At 42.7% G+C, this 22117-nt stretch overlaps 3 protein-coding genes across 8 annotated transcripts in view; all 3 read right to left on the reverse strand.

Moving 5' to 3' along the window:
* LOC112070805 (zinc finger protein ZFP2) overlaps nucleotides 1-6212 on the reverse strand; it is a 9316-nt gene extending 3104 nt beyond the window's left edge. Inside the window, exons 1-4 of the mRNA XM_024138256.2 lie at nucleotides 5937-6212; nucleotides 5754-5856; nucleotides 4636-5465; nucleotides 3239-3281 (exon numbers count right to left, since the gene is read on the reverse strand). Coding sequence (XP_023994024.2) covers nucleotides 3239-3281; nucleotides 4636-5465; nucleotides 5754-5856; nucleotides 5937-6014 — 1054 coding nt within the window. The 5' untranslated portion in view covers nucleotides 6015-6212. The remainder of the gene's footprint in view (nucleotides 1-3238; nucleotides 3282-4635; nucleotides 5466-5753; nucleotides 5857-5936) is intronic.
* A 355-nt stretch (nucleotides 6213-6567) lies between these two features.
* On the reverse strand, nucleotides 6568-11047 carry LOC139024373 (uncharacterized). The gene is made up of 4 exons (XM_070439129.1): nucleotides 10538-11047; nucleotides 7243-7340; nucleotides 7060-7162; nucleotides 6568-6758 (listed from the first exon to the last, which is right to left on the reverse strand). Exons 1-4 carry the CDS (start codon nucleotides 10839-10841, stop codon nucleotides 6568-6570), a joined length of 696 nt encoding a protein of 231 aa, XP_070295230.1. The 5' UTR covers nucleotides 10842-11047.
* A 288-nt stretch (nucleotides 11048-11335) lies between these two features.
* Nucleotides 11336-21595, reverse strand: LOC112070804 (uncharacterized). 6 transcript variants are annotated; one of them, XM_070439133.1, is made up of 7 exons: nucleotides 21218-21595; nucleotides 20709-20866; nucleotides 19747-19819; nucleotides 14510-14732; nucleotides 14286-14380; nucleotides 12820-12928; nucleotides 11336-12704 (listed from the first exon to the last, which is right to left on the reverse strand). In XM_070439133.1, the coding sequence occupies exons 3-7, from the start codon at nucleotides 19768-19770 to the stop codon at nucleotides 11701-11703; spliced, it is 1455 nt and encodes a 484-aa protein (XP_070295234.1). In that variant the 5' UTR covers nucleotides 19771-19819; nucleotides 20709-20866; nucleotides 21218-21595; the 3' UTR covers nucleotides 11336-11700. The 6 variants fall into 6 exon arrangements, with proteins under 6 accessions (XP_070295234.1, XP_070295233.1, XP_070295232.1 ...); XM_070439132.1 differs by having other exon boundaries at nucleotides 19747-19860; nucleotides 20709-20878; XM_070439131.1 differs by having other exon boundaries at nucleotides 20709-20878; nucleotides 21218-21591.
* Nucleotides 21596-22117: the final 522 nt, after the last annotated feature.

The raw sequence follows: 22117 nt of genomic DNA on the forward strand, positions 1-22117 counted from the left end.
ACCTACGTCATTCACTGTATGAAATGTAATGCACACCATGTCTAGGGACTCTTCGGCTAGTTCCCTCTGAGCTAAATGAACGAGTCCGTGCACGTTTTGCTCAGATATCTTTACATCCGAATAAACTGTCTTACTATATACCGATCCACCCTGTCCAGCGTCTTAACTTGGTCTCATTTCTCAAGTAACGAATCATCAACAGACCCTGACTGACAATGGTATGGGTCCAAACTGGACCAGAACATCTACTGCTTTCTCAGTTAGGCAGCAGACCGCTTCTTGCTGTAGATGAGAAACCAGAACTGTGTGTTTGCCCAAAAAGTATCTTGCTTCAATCAGTTCAGAATAAAAATTACTTGTATTTTAACAGTAACGGTTCTAACCTAGACTTGTTTTCAACAATATTTTCTACAGAAAGAAGTACAGTAGGCCTGATGATTTTTCATCTTCATCTGTACTGTTAGGGTTGCACTATCAGTAGCTAGCTAGCTTGCTTTGGCTAACGTTAACTATTAACTGTGTACAAGGCCAGGAGATTGTTTGAAAAGAGAAACTCACATATACTACTATGAGATAGTACTCCTTATTTCTGCTTATCACACCTGTTATAAAATGACAACAATACCTTGCTAGCGGACTTACTTTTCCACCGTCGAAGCACTGTTTCCTGAAGCATTCTGCCCTCTTCTGAAATAATTCCTTGGGTATAACGTTACCGTCAGGACGTTTCGTTATATGAATTTGTTCGTTTTGAATGAGTCATTACTAAGCACTTTCCCGCACAAAACACATTGAGGGAGCTCCTCGTTATTTCTCAAAGTTTGTATGAAAGAGCGAGAAACTCATCGGGTATTGGCTTCTCATGACGATTGAGCTCAATCAAAACTTGTTGCTAGCATGGGTCAATTTGATGGGAGTGTGAATGACAAATCAGTGGCTGACAGCGCATCATCTGCTGCTGACCACAGGCGCTACAGCGTGTGTCGCGGAGTGATCTTCAAGAAAAAAGATCAGGTAAAACCGCGAAGCACACGGGCATCTTCCACACGCGCAGGTGATAACTGAGCAAAGACCGTTGCTAAGCAGAGAGCGCACTGAACAGAGACCGTAGTTGCATTTAACCAAATAAATTCCAGTAATTCATTACATAATTATACATTTACTCTGACACGTCGCGACCAACATTAACAGGTCCGCGACCCATACTTTAAGAAAGGCTGGTTTACATGGGTTTTTCTCTAAAGTTAGTTACAACAGCCACAAAGGCATATTTATTATATAGCGCTTTTTGAAATAATCTCAAACGCACAAAAAAAGACAAATTATGTAATTTATAAAACAAGTCATTAGAAAGTTCTTGGTTTAAGTGGTCATCTGAAGGAGGTGGTCAATCGGGGAGAGAAAGTCCGTTGGCAGGCAGGAAGACACGGTGTCTCCTGTGTTTTCCGTAGTAGGACTCAGATTAAGTTTGAGCTGAACCACTGCAGTCCATTGAATCCGTAGTAGGTAGCTAGCTAACGTTACTCATTCACTGCTACCAAAATGAAGTACCCACTTGGATGGCTAAACCCGCCTATTTCTACAATTTATCTTCATAAAATCTGATTTTAAACCTAACACTAACCTTAACCCTAACATTACATTCAAACCAAAAAGCGAACTATGTTTCATGAATTACAATAATAGCCATGGTCGGTGTCGCTTAATGATGACGTGTTAACATACATTAATTGACCGTAAACACATGGTATAATCCGCAGTTCATGTCTTGGGCAGGGGCCTCTAAACTTTCTAGCATGATAGATACTTTTAAAAAACTAAGCATTTCTCGAGTTACACAATTTATAGCACATAATTTTATTCTCCTCTACCCTGCAACTCTTCCCCAGTGTACAATATCCGTTTTCTGTCGATATACCAAGAATTTAAAAAAAATATATATTTTTTTTTTTACTCAATATTACAATTATTCATAGAGAAACAACGAACAATCCTCAAATCACATCAGAAGACCAATTGTGAGTTCTGGAAAAAAATATTGCTGGAAATTAATTGCAGATATTGTGTTACGTTTGTTTTTTTAAACAAAAGTGGCTAACCAGGGGTTGGATAATGTCAATGTGGCTTTGATTGGATAGTAGCTTTGCAATGAACACATTAATTGCTTGTAAGTTACTCATAGGTGGCTGTGAGTTACTGGTAGCTCGCCATATACGCTACCGTTCAAAAAAAAAAAAAAAAATCCATTTAAATAAGATCAAATTGATCAGAAATACAGTGTGGACATTGTTAATGTTGTAAATGACTATTGTAGCTGGAAATGGCAGATTTTTTTATGGAATATCTACATAGGCGTACAGAGGCCCATTATCAGCAACCATCACTCCTGTGTTCAAATGGCACATTGTGTTAGCTAATCCAAGTTTATAATTTTAGAAGGCTAATTGATAATTAGAAAAACCTTTTTCAATTATGTTAGCACAGCTGAAACTGTTGTGCTTATTAAAGTAGCAATACAACTGGCCTTCTTTAGACTAGTTGAGTATATGGAGCATCAGCATTTCTGGTTCGATTACAGGCTCAAAATGGCCAGAAACAAAGACCTTTCTTCTGAAACTCGTCAGTCTATTCTTGTTCTGAGAAATGAAGGCTATTCCATGTGAGAAATTGCCAAGAAACTGAAGATCTCGTAGAACGCTGTGTACTACTCCCTTCACAGAACAGCGCAAACTGTCTCTAACCAGAATAGAAAGAGTGGTAGGCCCGGTGCACAACTGAGCAAGAGGACAAGTACATTAGTGTCTAGTTTGAGAAACAGATGCCTCACAAGTCCTTAACTGGCAGCTTCATTAAATAGTACCCGCAAAACACCAGTCTCAACGTGAAGAGGCGACTCAAGGATGAGTGTCAGTGTTATTTTGCCCATCTTAAGCTTTTCTTTGTATTGGCCAGTCTGAGATATGGATTTTTCTTTGCAACTCTGCCTAGAAGACTTGGATTAGCTAACGCAACGTGCCATTGGAACACAGGAGGATGGTTGCTGATAATGGGCCTCTGTACGCCTATGTAGATATTCCATTTTAAAAATCAGGCGTTTCCAGCTACAATAGTCATTTACAACATTAACAATGTCTACACTGTATTTCTGATCAATTTGATGTTATTTTAATGGACACATTTGCCTTCTTTCAAAACAAGGACATTTCTAAGTGACCCAAACATTTGAAGGGTAGTGTACCTGTTGGAGAACCGTGGTCTAGGGGTCTATTCAATCTGGATTGCTGAAGCGTTACAGATAGCACGTTAGAAATGGGATTTCATATTGCGCCGACATCTGCAACGTTTACAGTGCGTACAGTCTCCATTAACGCGGGAACATCATCTTTTAAATTTCAATCACGCTGTAATGCTGAATTCCGCGATAGGGATTTGGTTAAGTAATACATCCTTGTTTCCTTGAGGTTAGCACATACAGTGTGTGTGTATATATAGACAATTGATTGGATATGTATAACCAATCCAACCAATTGGAGAGCTGTGATTACTTACAAGGAAGCAGATATATAAGTGATTGGAGTGGTGTAAGCAATTAATAAAAATACTGCAGAAAAAAAACAATCCAGGGGGCTATTTCCCATGAATTTAATTGACATTTATTTGATTTGACAGCATAAACCTGCACTTCCTCTGTCATGTATTAACCCTTCTCTTGCGATACCTGATTGTGTAAACTGTCCACACACTGTGCATTTCAACGGCTGTGTTTACACAGGCAACCCAATTCAGATCTTTTTCCACCAACTAATTGGTCTTTTAACAAATCAGATCGGCTCTGAAAAAGATTGGATGTGAGAAGATCTCATGCGATTGGTCAAAAGACCAATTTGGAGAAAAATATCAGAATTGGGCTGCCTGTGTAAACTGCTTCTCACCTGTGTTATACCTCAGTATTGCCGCGTTCATGTGCTAGTCGGAACTTAAACATTTACGACTTGCTAACTTGTTCAGCGCAGCAAGTGTATAAACACCTACGATAACTAAAGCCAATTGGCAAATCGTAAATTTCAGCGTTTCCTAGTTCCGACTGCACGTGAACGTGCATTGGTCTCAAATGACCCTGTCATCAAACCCCTTCAAAACATGCAGGAAAACCTTTTATTAGTTGCATCGTTCATCCCTGTGATTCAGTCACACAGTGAAGTCAGCCATGCCAGATGAGGGCTCAGTCCAATCCACTGGTCTRTGAAATGGCCTGCTTCGTCCTCCTGGACTTCTTCTAGTCGTAAAATTATTTGATGATGTTGCTGAGTGATAAAACCATTTCCCAAGTTGGGATCAATAAAGTACTACTCTAAAAACAAGCCTTTCCCAGGGACAACCCCATCTTGCCTTATGACTAAGGTAAGACAGCATGTATTGTACTAAACAGTCACATAAAACTAATGACAGTGTCATCTTTAGGTAAATATTAATTTAGAGTTAACAACATACATTTCTCAATTTCTATCTGTGGACCTATCATCCAAGAGACTAAAAGGCGAAACGTTTTGATCAGGAAACCTATAGCTAGTGTAAATCACGTCAGATACAGCTAACACACACACGTACTGTACAACACCTTTTCTACAGTCAAGCAGAGAGTTCATTTTGAGCATGAGGCGGCTCTCCGCACCGCGACTGCTGTCTGTGTCTCCGGACGCTGCAGAGTTGAGTGAAGGACTGGCCGCACCGAGAGCAGATGTAGGGTTTCTCCTGGGTGTGAACSGTCCTGTGTCTCTTAAGGTGACTTGACGAAATGAAACTCTTCCCACAGATCGAGCACCGGTACCGCCTTTCGCCACTGTGGATTAGCAGGTGCACCCGGAGGTTGTTGGGCTGCGCGAATGACTTGCCGCAGTGTGGGCAGCTGAACGGCCGCTGTCCCGTGTGGACCCGCTGGTGCACCTCCAGGGACGCCTGGCTGTGGAAGATGCGGCCGCAGAAGTTACAGCCCATTGGCTCGTTCGCCGCCGTGGCTCCATGCMGCTGCCTCTGATTCGCTGGCGGTGCGGGAGGAGGAGGAGCTGTCATGTCAAAGGGGGCGAAGACGCCCATATCGCTGCCSGGGAACTGTCTGGACTGGCTCTCTACATCAGCCTGGGTTTGGTAGGAACAAGARGGATGCCCGGCGGCCTCTGCGMTTGCGGCTGCTGCCTGGGCRAAGGAAAGCCCCAGATGCCCCAGGACCCTCTCCTGCATCAGAGCCAGATCCAAACCGGYGCTATTCAGTATCTCTGTGCTGAGATCTGGTCCTGTTGGCTGCTGGGGTCTCTGGTTCACACCCTCTGTCCCCATCTCTGACTTGAGGTTAGCGTCGGATCCACTGGTCTTAGTGGGCTCAGTGGGGTCCTCTGTGGCTGCAGTGGGCGAGCTGTGAGTGTCAGCCACGTTATGTCTCTCGCTGTCATCGTCGTTGGGTTCTGGAACTACCATCAATGATGAAAAAGAAGTCATCAACACAATGATCAGACATTCCTAATCATATACAACAGGTTGCCTTTAAACACAGCACAAGTCCTAAGAGTTGATGTCTTCAGCTAAGGGCTAAGAGTTGATGTCTTCAGCTAAGGGCTAAGAGTTGATGTCTTCAGCTAAGGGCTAAGAGTTGATGTCTTCAGCTAAGGCCAGTAGTAGCACGTGTGTTGGGTATTTCAACAGTGAGTGGATTGTAAATAAAAGTGTTCTATGTAATCAATATCTGCACTGAAACTTACCAGTCGGTCTACTCTCTGAGCTGATGTTTTGTTCTACCTTCAGGTCCACGCCACAGCTGTCCACTCTTTCCTGCTTGATTAGGGACAATGCAGTTCTGTCTTCCTGTAAATAAATAAAWAAATACAGATTACGTTTCAGCCTATTCCATGTCATTTACGTTCATCTTGACAGCAAAAACACACCTGAGGCATGTGGTGGTATTGTGAATGGTCCTCGATTGTAGCCAGGGGGCCTCGGGCCTGGTCATTACTCACTGGCATGGCAATTGAAGACACTGAAACTACGAAGCATTGTCATTATTAGGATCATTGAAATCATTGTATGAAGATCTGGGCACATATCCACAAAGTGTCTCAGAGTACGAGTGCTGATCTAGCATCAGGTGGCCTGCCCATCAGGTGGCCTGCCCATCAGGTGGCCTGCCCATCAGGTGGTCTGCCCATCAGGTGGTCTGCCCATCAGGTGGTCTGCCCATCAGGTGGCCTGCCCATCAGGTGCAGGCCACCTGATGGGTGGTTAAAAGGCTAAATTGATCCTAAATCAGCACTCCTAATCTGATATGCTTAGTGAAACAGGTCCTGGCTGACAGGAAAACATGTATAACCAGGGTTGGGGAGTAACATGTAACTGATTACAAAGAAACAAACTAATCCGTTACCAGGAAAAATATTGTAATTAGATTACAGATACTTTTGAAAAACTAGGATTACTCCTAGGATTACTTTTAAATTCAGAAACGATGTTTGCGAGAATTTTTCAGTTTTCTCGATGATATTCAAATCCGCATTTAAAAAAGGCGCAAGTTAAGTTTGTTTAGCCTGAGCGNGGTCCTGTTGGCTGCTGGGGTCTCTGGTTCACACCCTCTGTCCCCATCTCTGACTTGAGGTTAGCGTCGGATCCACTGGTCCTAGTGGGCTCAGTGGGGTCCTCTGTGGCTGCAGTGGGCGAGCTGTGAGTGTCAGCCACGTTATGTATCTCGCTGTCATCGTCGTTGGGTTCTGGAACTACCATCAATGATGAAAAAGGAGTCATCAACACAATGATCAGACATTCCTAATCATATACAACAGGTTGCCTTTAAAAACACAGCACAAGTCCTAAGAGTTGATGTCTTCAGCTAAGTCCTAAGAGTTGATGTCTTCAGCTAAGTCCTAAGAGTTGATGTCTTCAGCTAAGGGCTAAGAGTTGATGTCTTCAGCTAAGGGCTAAGAGTTGATGTCTTCAGCTAAGGCCAGTAGTATTTCAACAGTGAGTGGATTGTAAATGAAAGTGTTCTATGTAATCAATATCTGCACTGAAACTTACCAGTCGGTCTACTCTCTGAGCTGATGTTTTGTTCTACCTTCAGGTCCACGCCACAGCTGTCCACTCTTTCCTGCTTGATTAGGGACAATGCAGTTCTGTCTTCCTGTAAATAAATAAAWAAATACAGATTACGTTTCAGCCTATTCCATGTCATTTACGTTCATCTTGACAGCAAAAACACACCTGAGGCATGTGGTGGTATTGTGAATGGTCCTCGATTGTAGCCAGGGGGCCTCGGGCCTGGTCATTACTCACTGGCATGGCAATTGAAGACACTGAAACTACGAAGCATTGTCATTATTAGGATCATTGAAATCATTGTATGAAGATCTGGGCACATATCCACAAAGTGTCTCAGAGTACGAGTGCTGATCTAGCATCAGGTGGCCTGCTCATCAGGTGGCCTGCCCATCAGGTGGTCTGCCCATCAGGTGGCCTGCCCATCAGGTGGTCTGCCCATCAGGTGGTCTGCCCATCAGGTGGCCTGCCCATCAGGTGCCATGCCCATCAGGTGGCCTGCCCATCAGGTGCCATGCTCTTATTCATTATGATTCAGGTTAAAAGGCTAAATTGATCCTAAATCAGCACTCCTAATCTGATATGCTTAGTGAAACAGGTCCTGGCTGACAGGAAAACATGTATAACCAGGGTTGGGGAGTAACATGTAACTGATTACAAAGAAACAAACTAATCCGTTACCAGGAAAAATATTGTAATTAGATTACAGATACTTTTGAAAAACTAGGGTTACTCCTAGGATTACTTTTAAATTCAGAAACGATGTTTGCGAGAATTTTTCTGTTTTCTCGATGATATTCAAATCCGCATTTAAAAAAGGCGCAAGTTAAGTTTGTTTAGCCTGAGCGAGTCTGACCACAAGTCAGAGACAACTATGATGACACACAAAATGCATTTGATGGATCGCGGGAAAAGAGCAGGAATAGGCTTTTGTAMGCTACAGTCCAAGCTYTGTCTTCCAATGSTGCGACTGCTGTRGGCATCCAAAGATRATCCAACTTGAATAAACACTTAGAGGTAAGGATGACAGCAGTGTTGTAGCCTACGAACGATACGGATATCACCTATTATTGATATTTACATAGCGCATTGATGTGAATCACACTGCTGTTCTCTCATTTATCCATTTGCACCTTTGCCGGATTGTGGTTGATGGTTGTTCACAAATGTATACAATGCATTCAAAAAGTATTCACACCCCTTGAACTTTTCCACATTTTGTTGTGCTACATCCTGAAGTTAAAATGGATTCAATTGAGATTTTGGTCACTGGCCTACACATAATATCCCATAATGWCAAAGTGGAAATATGTTTTTAGAAATGTTTACAAATTAATYAAACATGAAAAGACATTGAATATATCCCTTTGAGCATGGTGAAGTTARTAATTAATTACAATTACATGGTGTATGAATAAACCCAGTCACTACAAGGATACAGGTGTTCTTCCTAACTCAGTTTGCCGAAAAGGAAGGAACCCGCTCAGGGATTTCACCATGAGGCCAATGGTGACTTTAAAAAACAGTTCAAGTTAATTGGCTGTGGATAGGAGAAAACTGAGGATGGATCAACAACTACTAGCCTAATTGACAGTGAAAAGAAGGAAGCGTGTAAAGAATAAAAAATATTCCAAAACATGCAGCCTGTTTGCAACAAGGCACTAAAGTAATACTGAAAAAATGTGGCAAAGCAATTCACCTTTTGGGGCAAATCCAAAACAATACATTACTGAGTACACCACTTCATATTTTCAAGCATAGTGATGACTGAATATGTTATGGTATGTTGTAATCATTAAGGATTGGGAGTTTTTAAGGATAAAAAAGTATCTGAATGGAGCTAAGTATAGGCAAAATCCTACGGAAACCTGGTTCAGTCTGCTTTCCACCAGACACTGGGAGATGAATTCACCTTTCAAGCAGGACGTTAACCTAAAACATGGCCAAAACTACACTGGAGTTGGTTACCAAGACGACGTGAATGTTGCTGAGTGGACGTTTGACAGAGCTTGAAGAATTTTTTAAATAATAAGTGGCAAATGTTCATAATCCAGGTGTGGAAAGCTCTTAGAGACTAACCCAGAAAGACTCACAGACTGTAAACGCTCCAAAGTTGCTTCTACAAAGTATTGACTCAGGGTGTGAATACTTATGTAAATTAAATATCTGTATTTAATTTTCAATAAATGTGCAAACATTTCTAAAAACATGTTTTCACTTTTCATTATGGGTGATGTGTGTAGATGGGTGAGAAAAAACATATTTATCCATTCCGAATTCAGGCTGTAACACAACAAAGTGAGGGGTACAAATACTTTCTTAACACTGTTGTACTTTATCCCAATAATGGTTCAATTGAACAGCCAGTGAAATATGCACTCTCGCAACAGCTGCATAATGTTGATCCCACCCTATGGAATAACAGTTTGAGGAGTTCTCCCTTCTACATCCATGGTATTGTGCTCCATACTGTCAAACACAAATTTAATTTAAGAAGTCCACGAGTTGCTGATTCCAAAAAATTGCCCTCACAAAAAAAGATTGCAGTCAGAGAGAAGTATAACTCAGTATGTCGCAAATACTGCGTTCAAAATGACTATTTTTTTACTGCAGTAATTTTGCTGTATATCTGCAGTTCAACTGCAATTTACTGCGTCCAAAATACCACAGTCGACTGCACTTTACTGCAGTTTCAAAACTGAAATCTTGTTTTGTATGGGTGTCCATAGACCTAACAGACACATGCTCAAACTCGCGCACTTTTGATAGATGTAAACAGATGCAAATTATGGAAATATCAAAGCGTAGCAACAAAACATAAACATTAGGCCTATAGCAAATGCAGCATATGTCATTCATTTTTCTTAAGCAAATGGCACTTTTCGGTAGTGCTCAATGCATGCATTCCTGAGAGCAGCATTTATTTTTCAACTTGAAGCAATGAGCCAATCAGTCCTCCATGACAACATAAACACCAGATAGGTTAATAAATCCTTCGTTTTTGGGTTATGCTCCGTTAAAAGAATTTGGCTAATATAATTTCAAGTGTATCTTGAAGATCATGGGGTATTCAATTAATTGGAATGGCTGGAAATCGGACAGACTTTGTTTGTTAATGTAAAGATAACCAATTGTATTATTATCTGTAGTAGAAAGTAATGGGTTCGAAGAAGCCTACATAACCAACCCATACAGTAAAAATCGAACAAGCTATGTAAACGTAACATTTATTTATCCCGCAATAGCTGTCGTTCAATTGGTAATATTCATTTTTACCTTCTAATGCCTCTTAAAGGGAAAGTAATCAGATTACGTTAGGGAGTTTGGGCAAGCCAAACATTACGTTGCTGATTACAATTTGACAGGTAACTAACGGATTGCATTTAGAACCCAGCCTGTTTAGTTTATATATATATATATATACACCACAATATATATATAAATAATAAGCTGTCGGTACCTTCATGTGGTCTAAAATTAACTGCATGCATTTCATTCCGTAGGTCGCGTCTTCTGAGTCTTCGCTCATAGCTCCGCATCTTCACGTCCATTTCGCGTAATTTTCGTCGGAGCACATATTTCTCTTTCTCGGTTTGCTCTCTCTCCCTCTCAATTTGCACTCTTTCCTGCTCCATTTGGGAACGCAGAGAGGAATAACCATCATCAACAATTTTGCAGATCTCGACCACAGCCGAATTGGCTAGCACCTCCATTATCGAAGCTATTTGCAATTGATAACCAACACAGTCCGCCATTGTTGCCATTTCTGCTCTTCATGCACCGTTTAATCTACAACCGAAATACTTAAGCCAAATTGCCTATCGTTGCTTAAAAATGTCGGATGATTATACTAGTTTGAATACTTATGTAAAGCCCTAGCTTGTTATTGTTGAATAACGATACTGCTTCGGGTCTAGAAGGATGCTATCGTGTCGCCTGTTGATGACGTACCGTCTTCTTGTTTGACTGTGGAATAGCACATTACCCCACCTTCCGAGTTTGAAAGTGGAGACAGGACTAAAACAACTATTCTAAACAAAACATTACACTGCACGAGAGCTTACACACAAAACCAAATTTTTTCATAGAATTTTTATTGTTAAACATAATAGCCTTACCCAAAAAATTGAATAAATCTTGACAACCCACGTTTGCAGAGCAGCCTTTGATAAGTAGTAGGTTTAATAGCAATAGGCTCATATTTAGTGACTTGGACAGTTTTTCATTCAATGCACTGAACAAACATGATAACTCCACATTCATTTTCAGGGTAATGTTTTAATATGTTCAATCACACCAAGAGACAGTTTACGTCAGGATATTATCACAAAACAACAATGTTTACCGTGCACGATGTACAAATCATCATTAATCCATAATATTTTACCAACACAATATAACAGAAGTCAGTGTCCATTAATTATTCAAGACTTAATCCTGCTTTCTACTGTGGACACTCTGGTGCCTCATTAGGTTCCCGAGCACAGAGAAACTCTTCCGCACTGAGTGCAGCTGAACGGTCTCTCTCCGGTGTGGACGCTCTGGTGCACTTTGAGGCTACAGGATTGTGAAAACTTCTTGCCGCATACGCTGCAGCCAAACCGTTTTCTCCTGTGTGAACACTCATGTGTCTCTTGATGTGGCTGGACTGGGAGAAGCGCTTCCCGCATTGGGAGCAGCTAAATGGTTTCTCCCTGGTGTGTATTCTCTGGTGGGTCTTGAGCTGGTGCAGGTGGAGGAACTGCTTGTCACACTGGGCGCAAGGCTGAAGAGTTTCTCCCCCATGTGAATTCTTTGGTGCAGTGCGAGGTCTAGCGAGTTGGAGAACAGCCGTCCACATTCCTGGCAGTTGACCAGTCTGTTTGAGAAGAGGAGGCCCCCTTGTGTCGAGTTTGAAGGGCTGACGAAACCATCGTCYCCGGGATACGGACAAGAGGTCAGCTCCTCGCCTCCAGCGCCGTCARCTTGGTGGTGAGTCTGTATCCCGGCCATTTCTGACGGAGAGAAAAAATAGTCTAAGGAGGTATCGAATCCTTTTACATCCGGTTCACTGGACTTGCGCCCTTCCGATGACTCGCTCTCCCTTAAGTTAACGTTGCTCTGAGGACAGACGTTTGTGCCGTTCCCCAGCTGAACACCCTCCCTGTTTTTCCCAGGGATGTCAACTCCACACTGAGCAGCCAGGCCCATTCCAATATCCCTCCCTTTGGTCCAAGAGGGCATTCCTGCCTCCATTTTAAGAGTGTCAACTCCTCCGGCCTCCTGCTTCCAGCCCAGTGAGGCAGAGGAAGCCATACTGTCACARAAGGTTGTGACTCCACTCTGAGTCAAGGGCGGKTGGGCATCAAGTGACTTAGTAGAGTCAGTTTCCACCAAATAAGAACAAGACGGATCAAGCATGTCTCTGCCATCCTCTATGCGAGAGAGGCCAGCTGCTGTATGACTCTCTCTCTGATATGTCACACAGTCCGAGCTGTGTGTGTGCTGGCTTGCCGTGCTGTGTCCGTTCGCGGTCTGTTGGAGCCTCTGGTTGTCGCAGTCTCGCTTCTCCTCAGCTACCTCCACAGGTGAAGTTTCTGCATTCAGGATTTGATCYTTCACAGCAACAAGAGACTGAGACACACTAACTGAGGACAAGAATGAGATAGAGAGGAAATAAAAACATGAATTTCATGATGCGATTGTGAACTTTTTGTAACTAGACCATTATGGCCCCATCCTATTGGTAAGTGTGGTACCTACTCAGTCTCCTGGGTTGCTGGTTGTGCTTTGAMCCACAGTCTCTCAGCTCCTCTTCCAATTTCTCCTCTTTTACAACCACTACCTCAGGATGCTCAGTTGTYTCKATTTTCTGCAAAACAAGAGGAGGAATTGGACTGAACTCTAACTGTCCTGCTGTATCCTCAAGTTCKCTCCAGGAATAACCACACAGTCTATAAGTACAGTTGGAGTGTGCTCTTAAATAATTCCCCATTTATTCTAAAATAAACTGAAATTATACTTTTTTTTAATCTAACTTTTGGTCACCACACCTTATTGGATTTTCAACATTGCAGAATCAATGTCATTTTTGTAAACTTAAGTTTCATTGGCCACTCCAGAACAGTCCAGRGCTTCTTCTTGAAGCATTCCAGGGTGCTTTTTTATGTGTGTTTGGGGTCGTTGTCCTACTGGAAGACCAATGACCTTCAACAGAGACACTGGGTTGAACCAAAACACCWTCATAATATCTTGCAAACATRCAAGGCCCCCAGAAGCAGCAAATTAACCCCACKGTATTGTCAAACCTCCCCCATAATTGATTGTGGGGAGGGTGATATTTTCTTTGAATGCTTTGTTTGGTCGTTGGTAAACATAGGAAGATCACACTGCTGAAGGAGACACAAAATGCCTGATTTAACTTACCAAAAATCCACCCAAATGTTCTGTGGACCAATAWAAAAAATGGAACTCTTTGGCAATACAGATCAGCGCTGTGTTTACTGASGACCAAATTAAGCATTCAATGAAAAGAACACCCTCCCTACCTCTGGTAGTGTGCAAGCCATCATGACATCAGCAMATTCAGSTGTTTTGTAGTCCAATGTTAAACCCAGTGTCCAAAAACTGTGTCTCTGTTGGATTGTTATGGGTCTTCCAGCAGGACAACAACCCCAAACACACACACACACACACACACACACACACACAAGCAACCAGGAATGGTTAAGAAGAGAGGCTGGAATGTTCTGGAGTGGCCAGCAGAGTCCAGATCTGAATCACCTCAAAAACCTATGGCAAGATCTAAAAACAGCCGTTGATGGAGGGCATCCCTCCAATATTAAACAATTATAGCCGTTTACGGCTGAAAAGTGAGCCAAATTGTCAGTAGAAAGGTGCAGCAAGCTCATTGATGGCTACAAGAAGCGCTTGTCTACAGTTATCTTGGCCAAAGGCTTTGCAACCAAGTACTAGCCCTGGGGTGCCAATAATTTTCTCCATGCCATCGTCTTGATTTTTTAAAATTAAAATGTTCAACTTAAATGTACAAAAATAAGCAGTGTTGAAAATCTGGTGATCAAAGTACTTATTTAAGAAATGGGGAACAATTTAAGAAAAGTGCAAGAGTGCAGATAGATTTGTCTGCAAATCTATATATAAGATCTAATCTAATCTGATATATAGAATCTAATCTGATATATAAGATATGTAACTAAGAATCCATTAACCTCTTCACTGACAGTCCTAGTGCTCCTGTCCCACAACACCACGGATCCTCCATTTCTCCTTACACTGGGGGACTGCTTCTTCTTTTCGACTTGATCTATATCAGAGTGGGAAAACAATAGATTCATGACATGCACGGCATTGAGAACATGCAGTCCATAAATAATATTTCCTGCACCAAAACTCACAATGTCTATCATTGCATTGGTAAACTARAGAAACTCACCTGTTCCTTGCGCACCAAAACAGATCGACAATGGGGGTACGATGCTTCTTTTGACAGATCGTTCCCTAGAACGAACCTCCACCAGGTGTAGTTTGTTCTTCAAAGCCTGGTTTTCGCTCTGAGTTCTCGATATTTCAAGGCGCAACACGGCATAGCCATCGTCTACAAGTTGGCAGATTTCTGCCACTGCCGCGTTAGCCAATACCTCCATGATGGAGGCGAGCTGAGAGTGAAAAGGTACAGAATTCGACATTATCGCTTAACGTTATTTCACTCAAAGCTTACACATTAAGTGTATTTGATGAATGGTTTGTAGAGTAAAATTACCATGTCATGAAAAAGCACTACCTATATTTCTGTGAAAATCTTCGGCGATATTGTTTATCTTGTGTTCAGCTCGCTAGCCGTATAACATGTCATTGTTTACTTCCGGGTGGCAGAGGTCATGACGTTAGTCTACCGTAAATACCAGTTTATCGACCCAATTGATTTAGGGTGCTGTTCTACTCTGATTCCGCCTCCCTCTATAGGAGAGCTCACCATGTCACAAAAGTAAACACATTCAGTTCCAGGTGGAGAAAGTTGCTCTGCWTTTACAAAWRKYMWAWRSSRRKKRRRTTRCKWWKTTTMSCCRMMTTWWWAAAWMGYAAKSMWAYMTTMGYWKWMMTTTTWWTRKAAWWKSYKKAYSRWWTTWAKKAKCKKSMWYSCRWAAWRKWMSRTTTRKAAKKAAAYMWAAAWWRRAAWTTTMSCKAAYYKKAAWAWWKKYYKKAAAAAAAWMWGACATTAAAACCAAATATTCTTACACTTAAAAATGTTKATTCAGTTGCAGCRATTTTAATTGGGTCATGTTCAGTGAAGAGCATAAATAGTAGCTGACATTCTCAGACAGAGCACACGTTAGACATCATCACCACGATCATTGTTCAACTCAGGTTGTGGGACCTGAACWTACCAACCAAGGGCACCGATATCAGCCTTCAGGTCYCTGTCAATAAAAGATCATGATCAGAACATGGCTGCTCCACCTTTAGAGGGTGTTTTTCAAGCTGGTGTTTTTTAAGGTGGTACTGACTTTTAAAGTCCTGGTTGCACTCTGAGCAGCTGAAMGGCAGGTCTCCRTTGTGTCTGAGCTGATGTTTGGTGAAAGGTGATTTGAGCCTAAATACCTTGCCACAGACGTCACAGGTATAGTGTTTCCTTCTTTGTATTTTTCTATGTATAAACATGTGAGAGCGCATGCTATTTTGAGTCGCCCAAGTTGTTCCACATATTTCACAAGTGTATTGTATCGGTTCACTCCTTATGGGTGCCTCAGAACTCTCAGCTGACTCAAACTGTCTCTGTTGGTCCTCAAAGTGCTTGGACTCAGGTTCTGGTTCGACAGTCTGCTCCACCATTAGAGGGTGTTTTTCCAGCTGGTGTTMTTTGAGATGGTACTGCCTTTCAAAGTCCTTGTTGCACTCGGAGCAGCTGTAGGGCCGGTCTCCCTTGCAAACAATGCAKTCYTGMGTGTCGCGATCCTGGCGCTCCTTGAACGTCTTGCCACAGTCCGCGCACCAGTAGTCTTCTCCAARGTGTATGCGCTCATGGTAGTCACGTATTTTAGAATATAAAAACATCTTTCCGCACACAAAGCAACTGTAGGGTTTCACACTGTGTTTGAGTAGCTTGTGCTTWMTCAAGCCATTCTGATMCTTGAATTTCTCATCACAAATATCACAACTAGAAGGCCCTTCGTGTGTTATCAAGTGACTTGTCATTCTGCCTTTCTTGGTCCCAGTCTTTCCACATATTTTACAGGTGTATCTTATGTTATATTTCTTCTTCTTTGTGGGAGCTGCAGCATCCTCAATTGACACCAGCAACAGACTCCGTTCTTTCTTAAAGTCGTCGAGTCAAGTTCTTTGGATCCCCTAGAGGCTTGACTTCTTTCTCCTCATCACTTTCCTCTGTGATATTCTGGTTGGCCTTGTGAGTCTCTGGCATCCCACACTATAACCTGGAAAGGCATTCACCAACAATACATTTTAGAGGTTGTTTCACAGTGACTCGCATATTGTCCATTGAAGCTAAGAGCATACAGTGCCTTCAGGAAGTATTCATACCCCTTGACTTATTCCACATTTTGTTGCCGAATTCAAAATGGATGAAATAATTTGTTCTCACCCATCTACACAATACGCCTTAATGACAAAGTGAACTTTTTTTTTTTTATAAGGTCCCATAGTTGACAGTGAATACAGAGCAAAAACCAAGCCATGAGGTCAAAGGAATTGTCCGTAGAGCTCAGAGACAGGGATTGTGTCAGGCACAGATCTGGGGAAGGGTACCAAAACATTTCTGCAGCATTGAAGGTCCCAAAAACACATGGCTTCCATCATTCTTAAATTGTATGATGTTTGGAACCACCAAGAGTTTCCTAGAGTGCAGAGCAAACTGGCGGGGAGAAGGGCCTTGGTCAGGGAGGTGACCAAGAACCCGATGATCACTCGGACAGAGCTCAAAGTTCCTTTGTGGAGATGGGAGAACCTTCCAGAAGAACAACCATCTCTGCAGCACTCCACCAATCAGGCCTTTATGGTACAGTGGACAGACGGAAGCCACTCCTCATTAAAAAGGCACATGACAGCCCACTTGGAGTTTGCCAAAAGCCAGAAACAAGATTCTCTGGTCTGATGAAATCAAGATTGAACTCTTTGGCGTCACGTCTGGAGGGAACCTGGCACCACTCCTAGCAGAGGAGCATGGTAGTGGCAGCATCATGCTGTGAGGATGTTTTTCAGCGACAGGGACTGGGAGACTAGTCAGGATTGAGGGAAAGTTGAACGGAGCAAAGTGAAAACGGAGCAAACTTCGTCAGTAAGGCCACTGCCCTTTAAATACTGTACGCCACACTCATTGCTTCAAGCTCACCACACCCACCGAAACGGGAGCAAACATACCCCAAAAGTCTGTTCAATAATATTTTTTTGGGGGGGGGGGCACTGAACGCACCTCCGTCTATATAAAGTTACCACAATGGATAGTGTATGTGTCAGAGCAGAAACTATTCCATTATGTCCAAGGTACTGTATGTAGATCTGATAGAATTCTCTGGGTAAGGTTATAAAACAATTTCCAGTGTTGGAAACAGTCAAGAGCACAGTGGTCTCCATCATTGGGCAATGGAAAAAATACGTAACTACCCAGACTCTGCCAAGAACTGGTTGTCCAACCAAACTGAGCAACCAGGCTAGAAGAACCTTGGTCAGGGAGGTGACCAATAACCATCAACATAAATACAGAGTTCCTTGGCTGAGATGGGAGCACCTGCTAGAAGGACAACAGTCTCTATAGCACTTCACCAATCTGGGCTTTACGCAAGAGTGGCCAAACGGACGCCACTTCTGAGAAAAAGGCAAATGACATCACGGCTGGAGTTTACAAAACTACATGTGAAAGAGAGCATAAGGAAAAATATTCTTTGGTCCGATGAGACCAACATTTTACTCTTTGGGCAGAATGCAAAGCGCTATGTCTGGAGAACCAGGCACAGCTCATCACCCATCTAACACCATCCCTACCATGAAGCATGGTGGTGACAGCATCATCCTATGGGGACACTTTTCAGCGGCAGGGACTGAGAGACTAGTAAGGATAGAGGGAACAATGAATGGAGCCAAATTCAGACAAATCCTTGATAAGAACCTGCTTCAGAGTGCAAATGACCTTAGACTGGTGCAAATATTTACGATCCAACAGAACAAACCCAAGTATACAGCCAAAGCAATGCTGGAATGGCTTCAGAACAATTATGTAAAAGTCATTGAGTGGCCCAGCTAAATTCCAGACCAGAATCCCATTAAATCTATGGAAAGACTTGAAGATTGCTGTTCACCGCCGCTCCCCATCTAATTTAAGAGAGATTGAAAAAAATCGACAATGAAAAAAAGAGAAAATACCCAAATCCAGATGGGAACATCTATTAGCTCCGCACAAGACAACACAAAGTGGTAATTGCCGCCAAAGGTGCTTCTTGAAAGTATTGACTCAGGGTCCGGTCGGCCAGGTCAGCAGGGCCAGCCGGCAATCCGGNTACGATCCAACAGAACAAACCCAAGTATACAGCCAAAGCAATGCTGGAATGGCTTCAGAACAATTATGTAAAAGTCATTGAGTGGCCCAGCTAAAGCCCAGACCAGAATCCCATTGAAAATCTGTGGAAAGAATTGATTGCTGTTCACCGCCACTCCCCATCTAATTTAACAGAGATTGAAAAAATCTACAATGAAAAAAAGAGAAAATACCCAAATCCAGATGGGAACGTCTATCAGCTCTGCACAAGACAACACAAAGCGGTAATTGCCGCCAAAGGTGCTTCTTGAAAGTATTGACCCAGGGTCCGGTCGGCCAGGTAGATAGGGTCAGCCGGTCGGCCAGGTCAGCAGGGCCAGCCGGCAATCCGGGGAAGCAGGGCCGACCATGTAGGTAGGGCCGGCAGGTCAGGTATACTATATATACAAAAAAGTATGTGGACACCCCTTCAAATTAGCAGATTCTGCAATTTCAGCCACACCCGTTGCCGACAGGTGTAAAAATAAATAAATAAATTAATAAAAAATTTAAACGAGGACACAGCCATGCAATCTCCATATTTGCAGTAAAATGGCCTTACTGAAGAGCTCAGTGACTTTCAACATGGCACAGTCATAGGATGCCACCTTACCATCAAGTCAGTTCGTAAAAAAAAAAAAATCCTGCTAGAACTGCCCCAGACAACTGTAAGTCCTGCTATTGTGAAGTGGAAACGTCCTAGGAGCAACAATGCCGCAAAGTGGTAGACCACACAAGTTCACAGAATGGGACCTCTGAAGTATGTAGCGCACAGAAATCGCCTGTCCTTGGTTGCAACACTCACGAGTTCCAAACTGCCTCTGGAAGCAATGTCAGCACAGAAACTGTTTGTCCGGGAGATTCATGAAATTGGTTTCCATGGACGAGCAGCCACACACAAGCCTAAGATCACCATGCGCAATGCCAAGCGGCGGCTGGAGTTGCTCAAAATTGAAAACATTTCTTAAAACACGTTTTCACTTTGTCATTATTGGGTGAGAAGTTTTGTATTTTTGATTTAATCCATTTTGAATTCAGGGTGTAACAAAACGTGGAATAAGTCAAGGGGTTTGACTCGTTTCTGAAGACACTGTAACTCATGCTGCAGAGCTTGAACACGTAATACAATAATAGCTTCAACTGACCTTGAGACTCCTTGACGTCATCATCCGTTTCCTCCTGTTTAATGACCAGTGGTGCTGAACATGTCTCCACTCCCTTCCAAAAGACAACCAGCGGTGTTATTAACTCTTATCAGCCTTTAAGAGAGTAGATCATACAGCAACAGTTAGACAAGCATCTTGTTGTAGGGGTTTTCCATTACAATACATAATACAGCAGGGGAATGACACCAAAATCATGGAATATATTTAATACAAACAAATATTTTTGATAGGGTATATTTTATGCTTAACTGAGAATCTTTGAAAACAACCCTTAAAAAGGTTTATCTGTAGCCTAGATGGTATTTTGAGTTTTTATATATATCACTTTTCCGTGATTTCCAATTGGTAGTTAGTCTTGTCCTAACGCTGCAAGTCCTGTACGGACCCGGGAGAGTCTAAGGTCGAGAGCCATGCATCCTCTGAAACACGACCCTGCCAAGCCGCACTGCTTCTTGACACACTGCTCGCTTAACCCGGAAGCCAGATGCACCAATGTGTCGGAGGAAACACCGCCCAACTTGCCACCGTGTCAGCGTGCCTGCACCCGGCCCGCCACAGGAGTCGCTAGAGCACAATGGGACAAGAACATCCCGGCAACCAAACCCTCCCCTAACCCAGACGACGCTGGGCCAATTGTGCACCGCCTCATGGGTATCCCAGTTGCAGCCGGCTGCGACACAGACCGGGATCGATCCCGGATCTGTAGTGACGCCTCTAGCACTGCGATGCAATGCCTTAGACCGCTGCGCCACTCGGAAAGCCCTATTGAATTTATCTAAGGGTCATTCAAAGCCTTAATATACTATTTACAGTCAAAGGCCTGCAACACATTTTTGCTGGGCGTGCGCTTGCATGGTTTTCAATTAAATATGTCTGGGCCTAGTTTCTGTGAGATATCTACCCTTACAAAAATCGTCAGCCTTGGCACAAGCTCCACTCACCTTGTCTGTCATCTGACCAAAAGGCTGCAATGGCTGTTCTTCCTCTGGTACCAGTGACGGTGGACCTTCATCTTCCACAGTAGGATCACCTTCTAGCCAAAGACCATTGGCCTCTTGTTCKTTGAGGATTTGCTCCACGACTGGGAAGTTTCTGAAACCTGATGAGCGGGCTAACATACAAATTGAGATTTTCTGAAAATGTTGGTCATACAGGGATAACGAGGCTCAGATTTCACAAAAACATGTKGTAGAAATATGCCATCAATCGTCAWGATTGCATATATTTAGAATAGTATTTGCAAATCACCTTTTCACTACTGGGGGAGTAGGGTGCCCCCTACAGACTATAGCCCTAAGGTCCAYCAGAGGGCGCTATTATRCAGTCAGTAATAACAGCYCCCTCCGGGGCTGCACATTCAGGCGACTGCCAGCTAMTGTATTATTTGTCTCKTAGCTTCCTACAGACAAATAGTCAATAGGCATAACTATCTGTAAATATTTAATCTCACCGTCTTCTTGAACGCTCTCCATACTGTTCGCAGGCTTTTCCTTCCCCTCGCTATTCTCCATAGCATGCAATTTTGTCGTCGAACTTCGGTTTTGCTCTTGCAATATTTCCACTCGAAGAGCAGCATACGTTTCTTCCATAAATTGACAAATGTCTTGCAAGGCTGTTGCTGTCAAGGTTTCCATAATGAAGGCAACACGAGAACGAAAGGCAAGTTCGAAAGACATGTTACACAAATACAAAAGTTGATGCGTGTGGTTCAACACCTGACAGTAAGAGAAGGAAATTGGCTACTGGCGGAATGGTTGAAGAAGTGTTGGCCGTTTCCAGAGATACTGATTCTTCTTCTTCGTGTGGTTTTTCGGCAGACCAGACGCTTTGTTGCGTATTGCTGCCTTTCACAGATCGGAGTATGAATTGCAATAAATACCAGAGGAGGGGGCGAAGCGAGACGTTTTACTCAGCCCGAAATCRGTTTACGAAAGTGAGGAATTTTTGTATGGAGGAAATAAGTGTCGAATTTGTTCAACGAAGCATTTTATTGCTAATTTGCTACGTGACTTATTTAGCCGAATATACGTTTTGTAATGATTAGGTTGTTACAAATGCACTGATAAGTGGATGCATAAGGCATCTCACAAACGTTGGGGTAAAAAAACAACTATATCAGAGTTGTGCCCGTTATCAGAGAGATAGATAGGACTCATCATGGATATAACCTGTTTTAGCATGGGCATTGCAATTGAGGGCTTCTCCCATTTCAWAGTAGTTATCTGAGTGGGGATTCCTATGAGTTGGGAACGTAGAAATAGAACAGTACAGATGACAGACAAGGTGAATGGAGCTTGTGCTTTGTCAGACGATTTTGTAAGGGTAGATATGCCTCACAGAGACTATGCCC

The sequence above is a fragment of the Salvelinus sp. IW2-2015 genome, unplaced genomic scaffold (genome assembly GCF_002910315.2).
Source record: "Salvelinus sp. IW2-2015 unplaced genomic scaffold, ASM291031v2 Un_scaffold1429, whole genome shotgun sequence".
Classification (NCBI taxonomy): Eukaryota; Metazoa; Chordata; class Actinopteri; order Salmoniformes; family Salmonidae; genus Salvelinus; species Salvelinus sp. IW2-2015.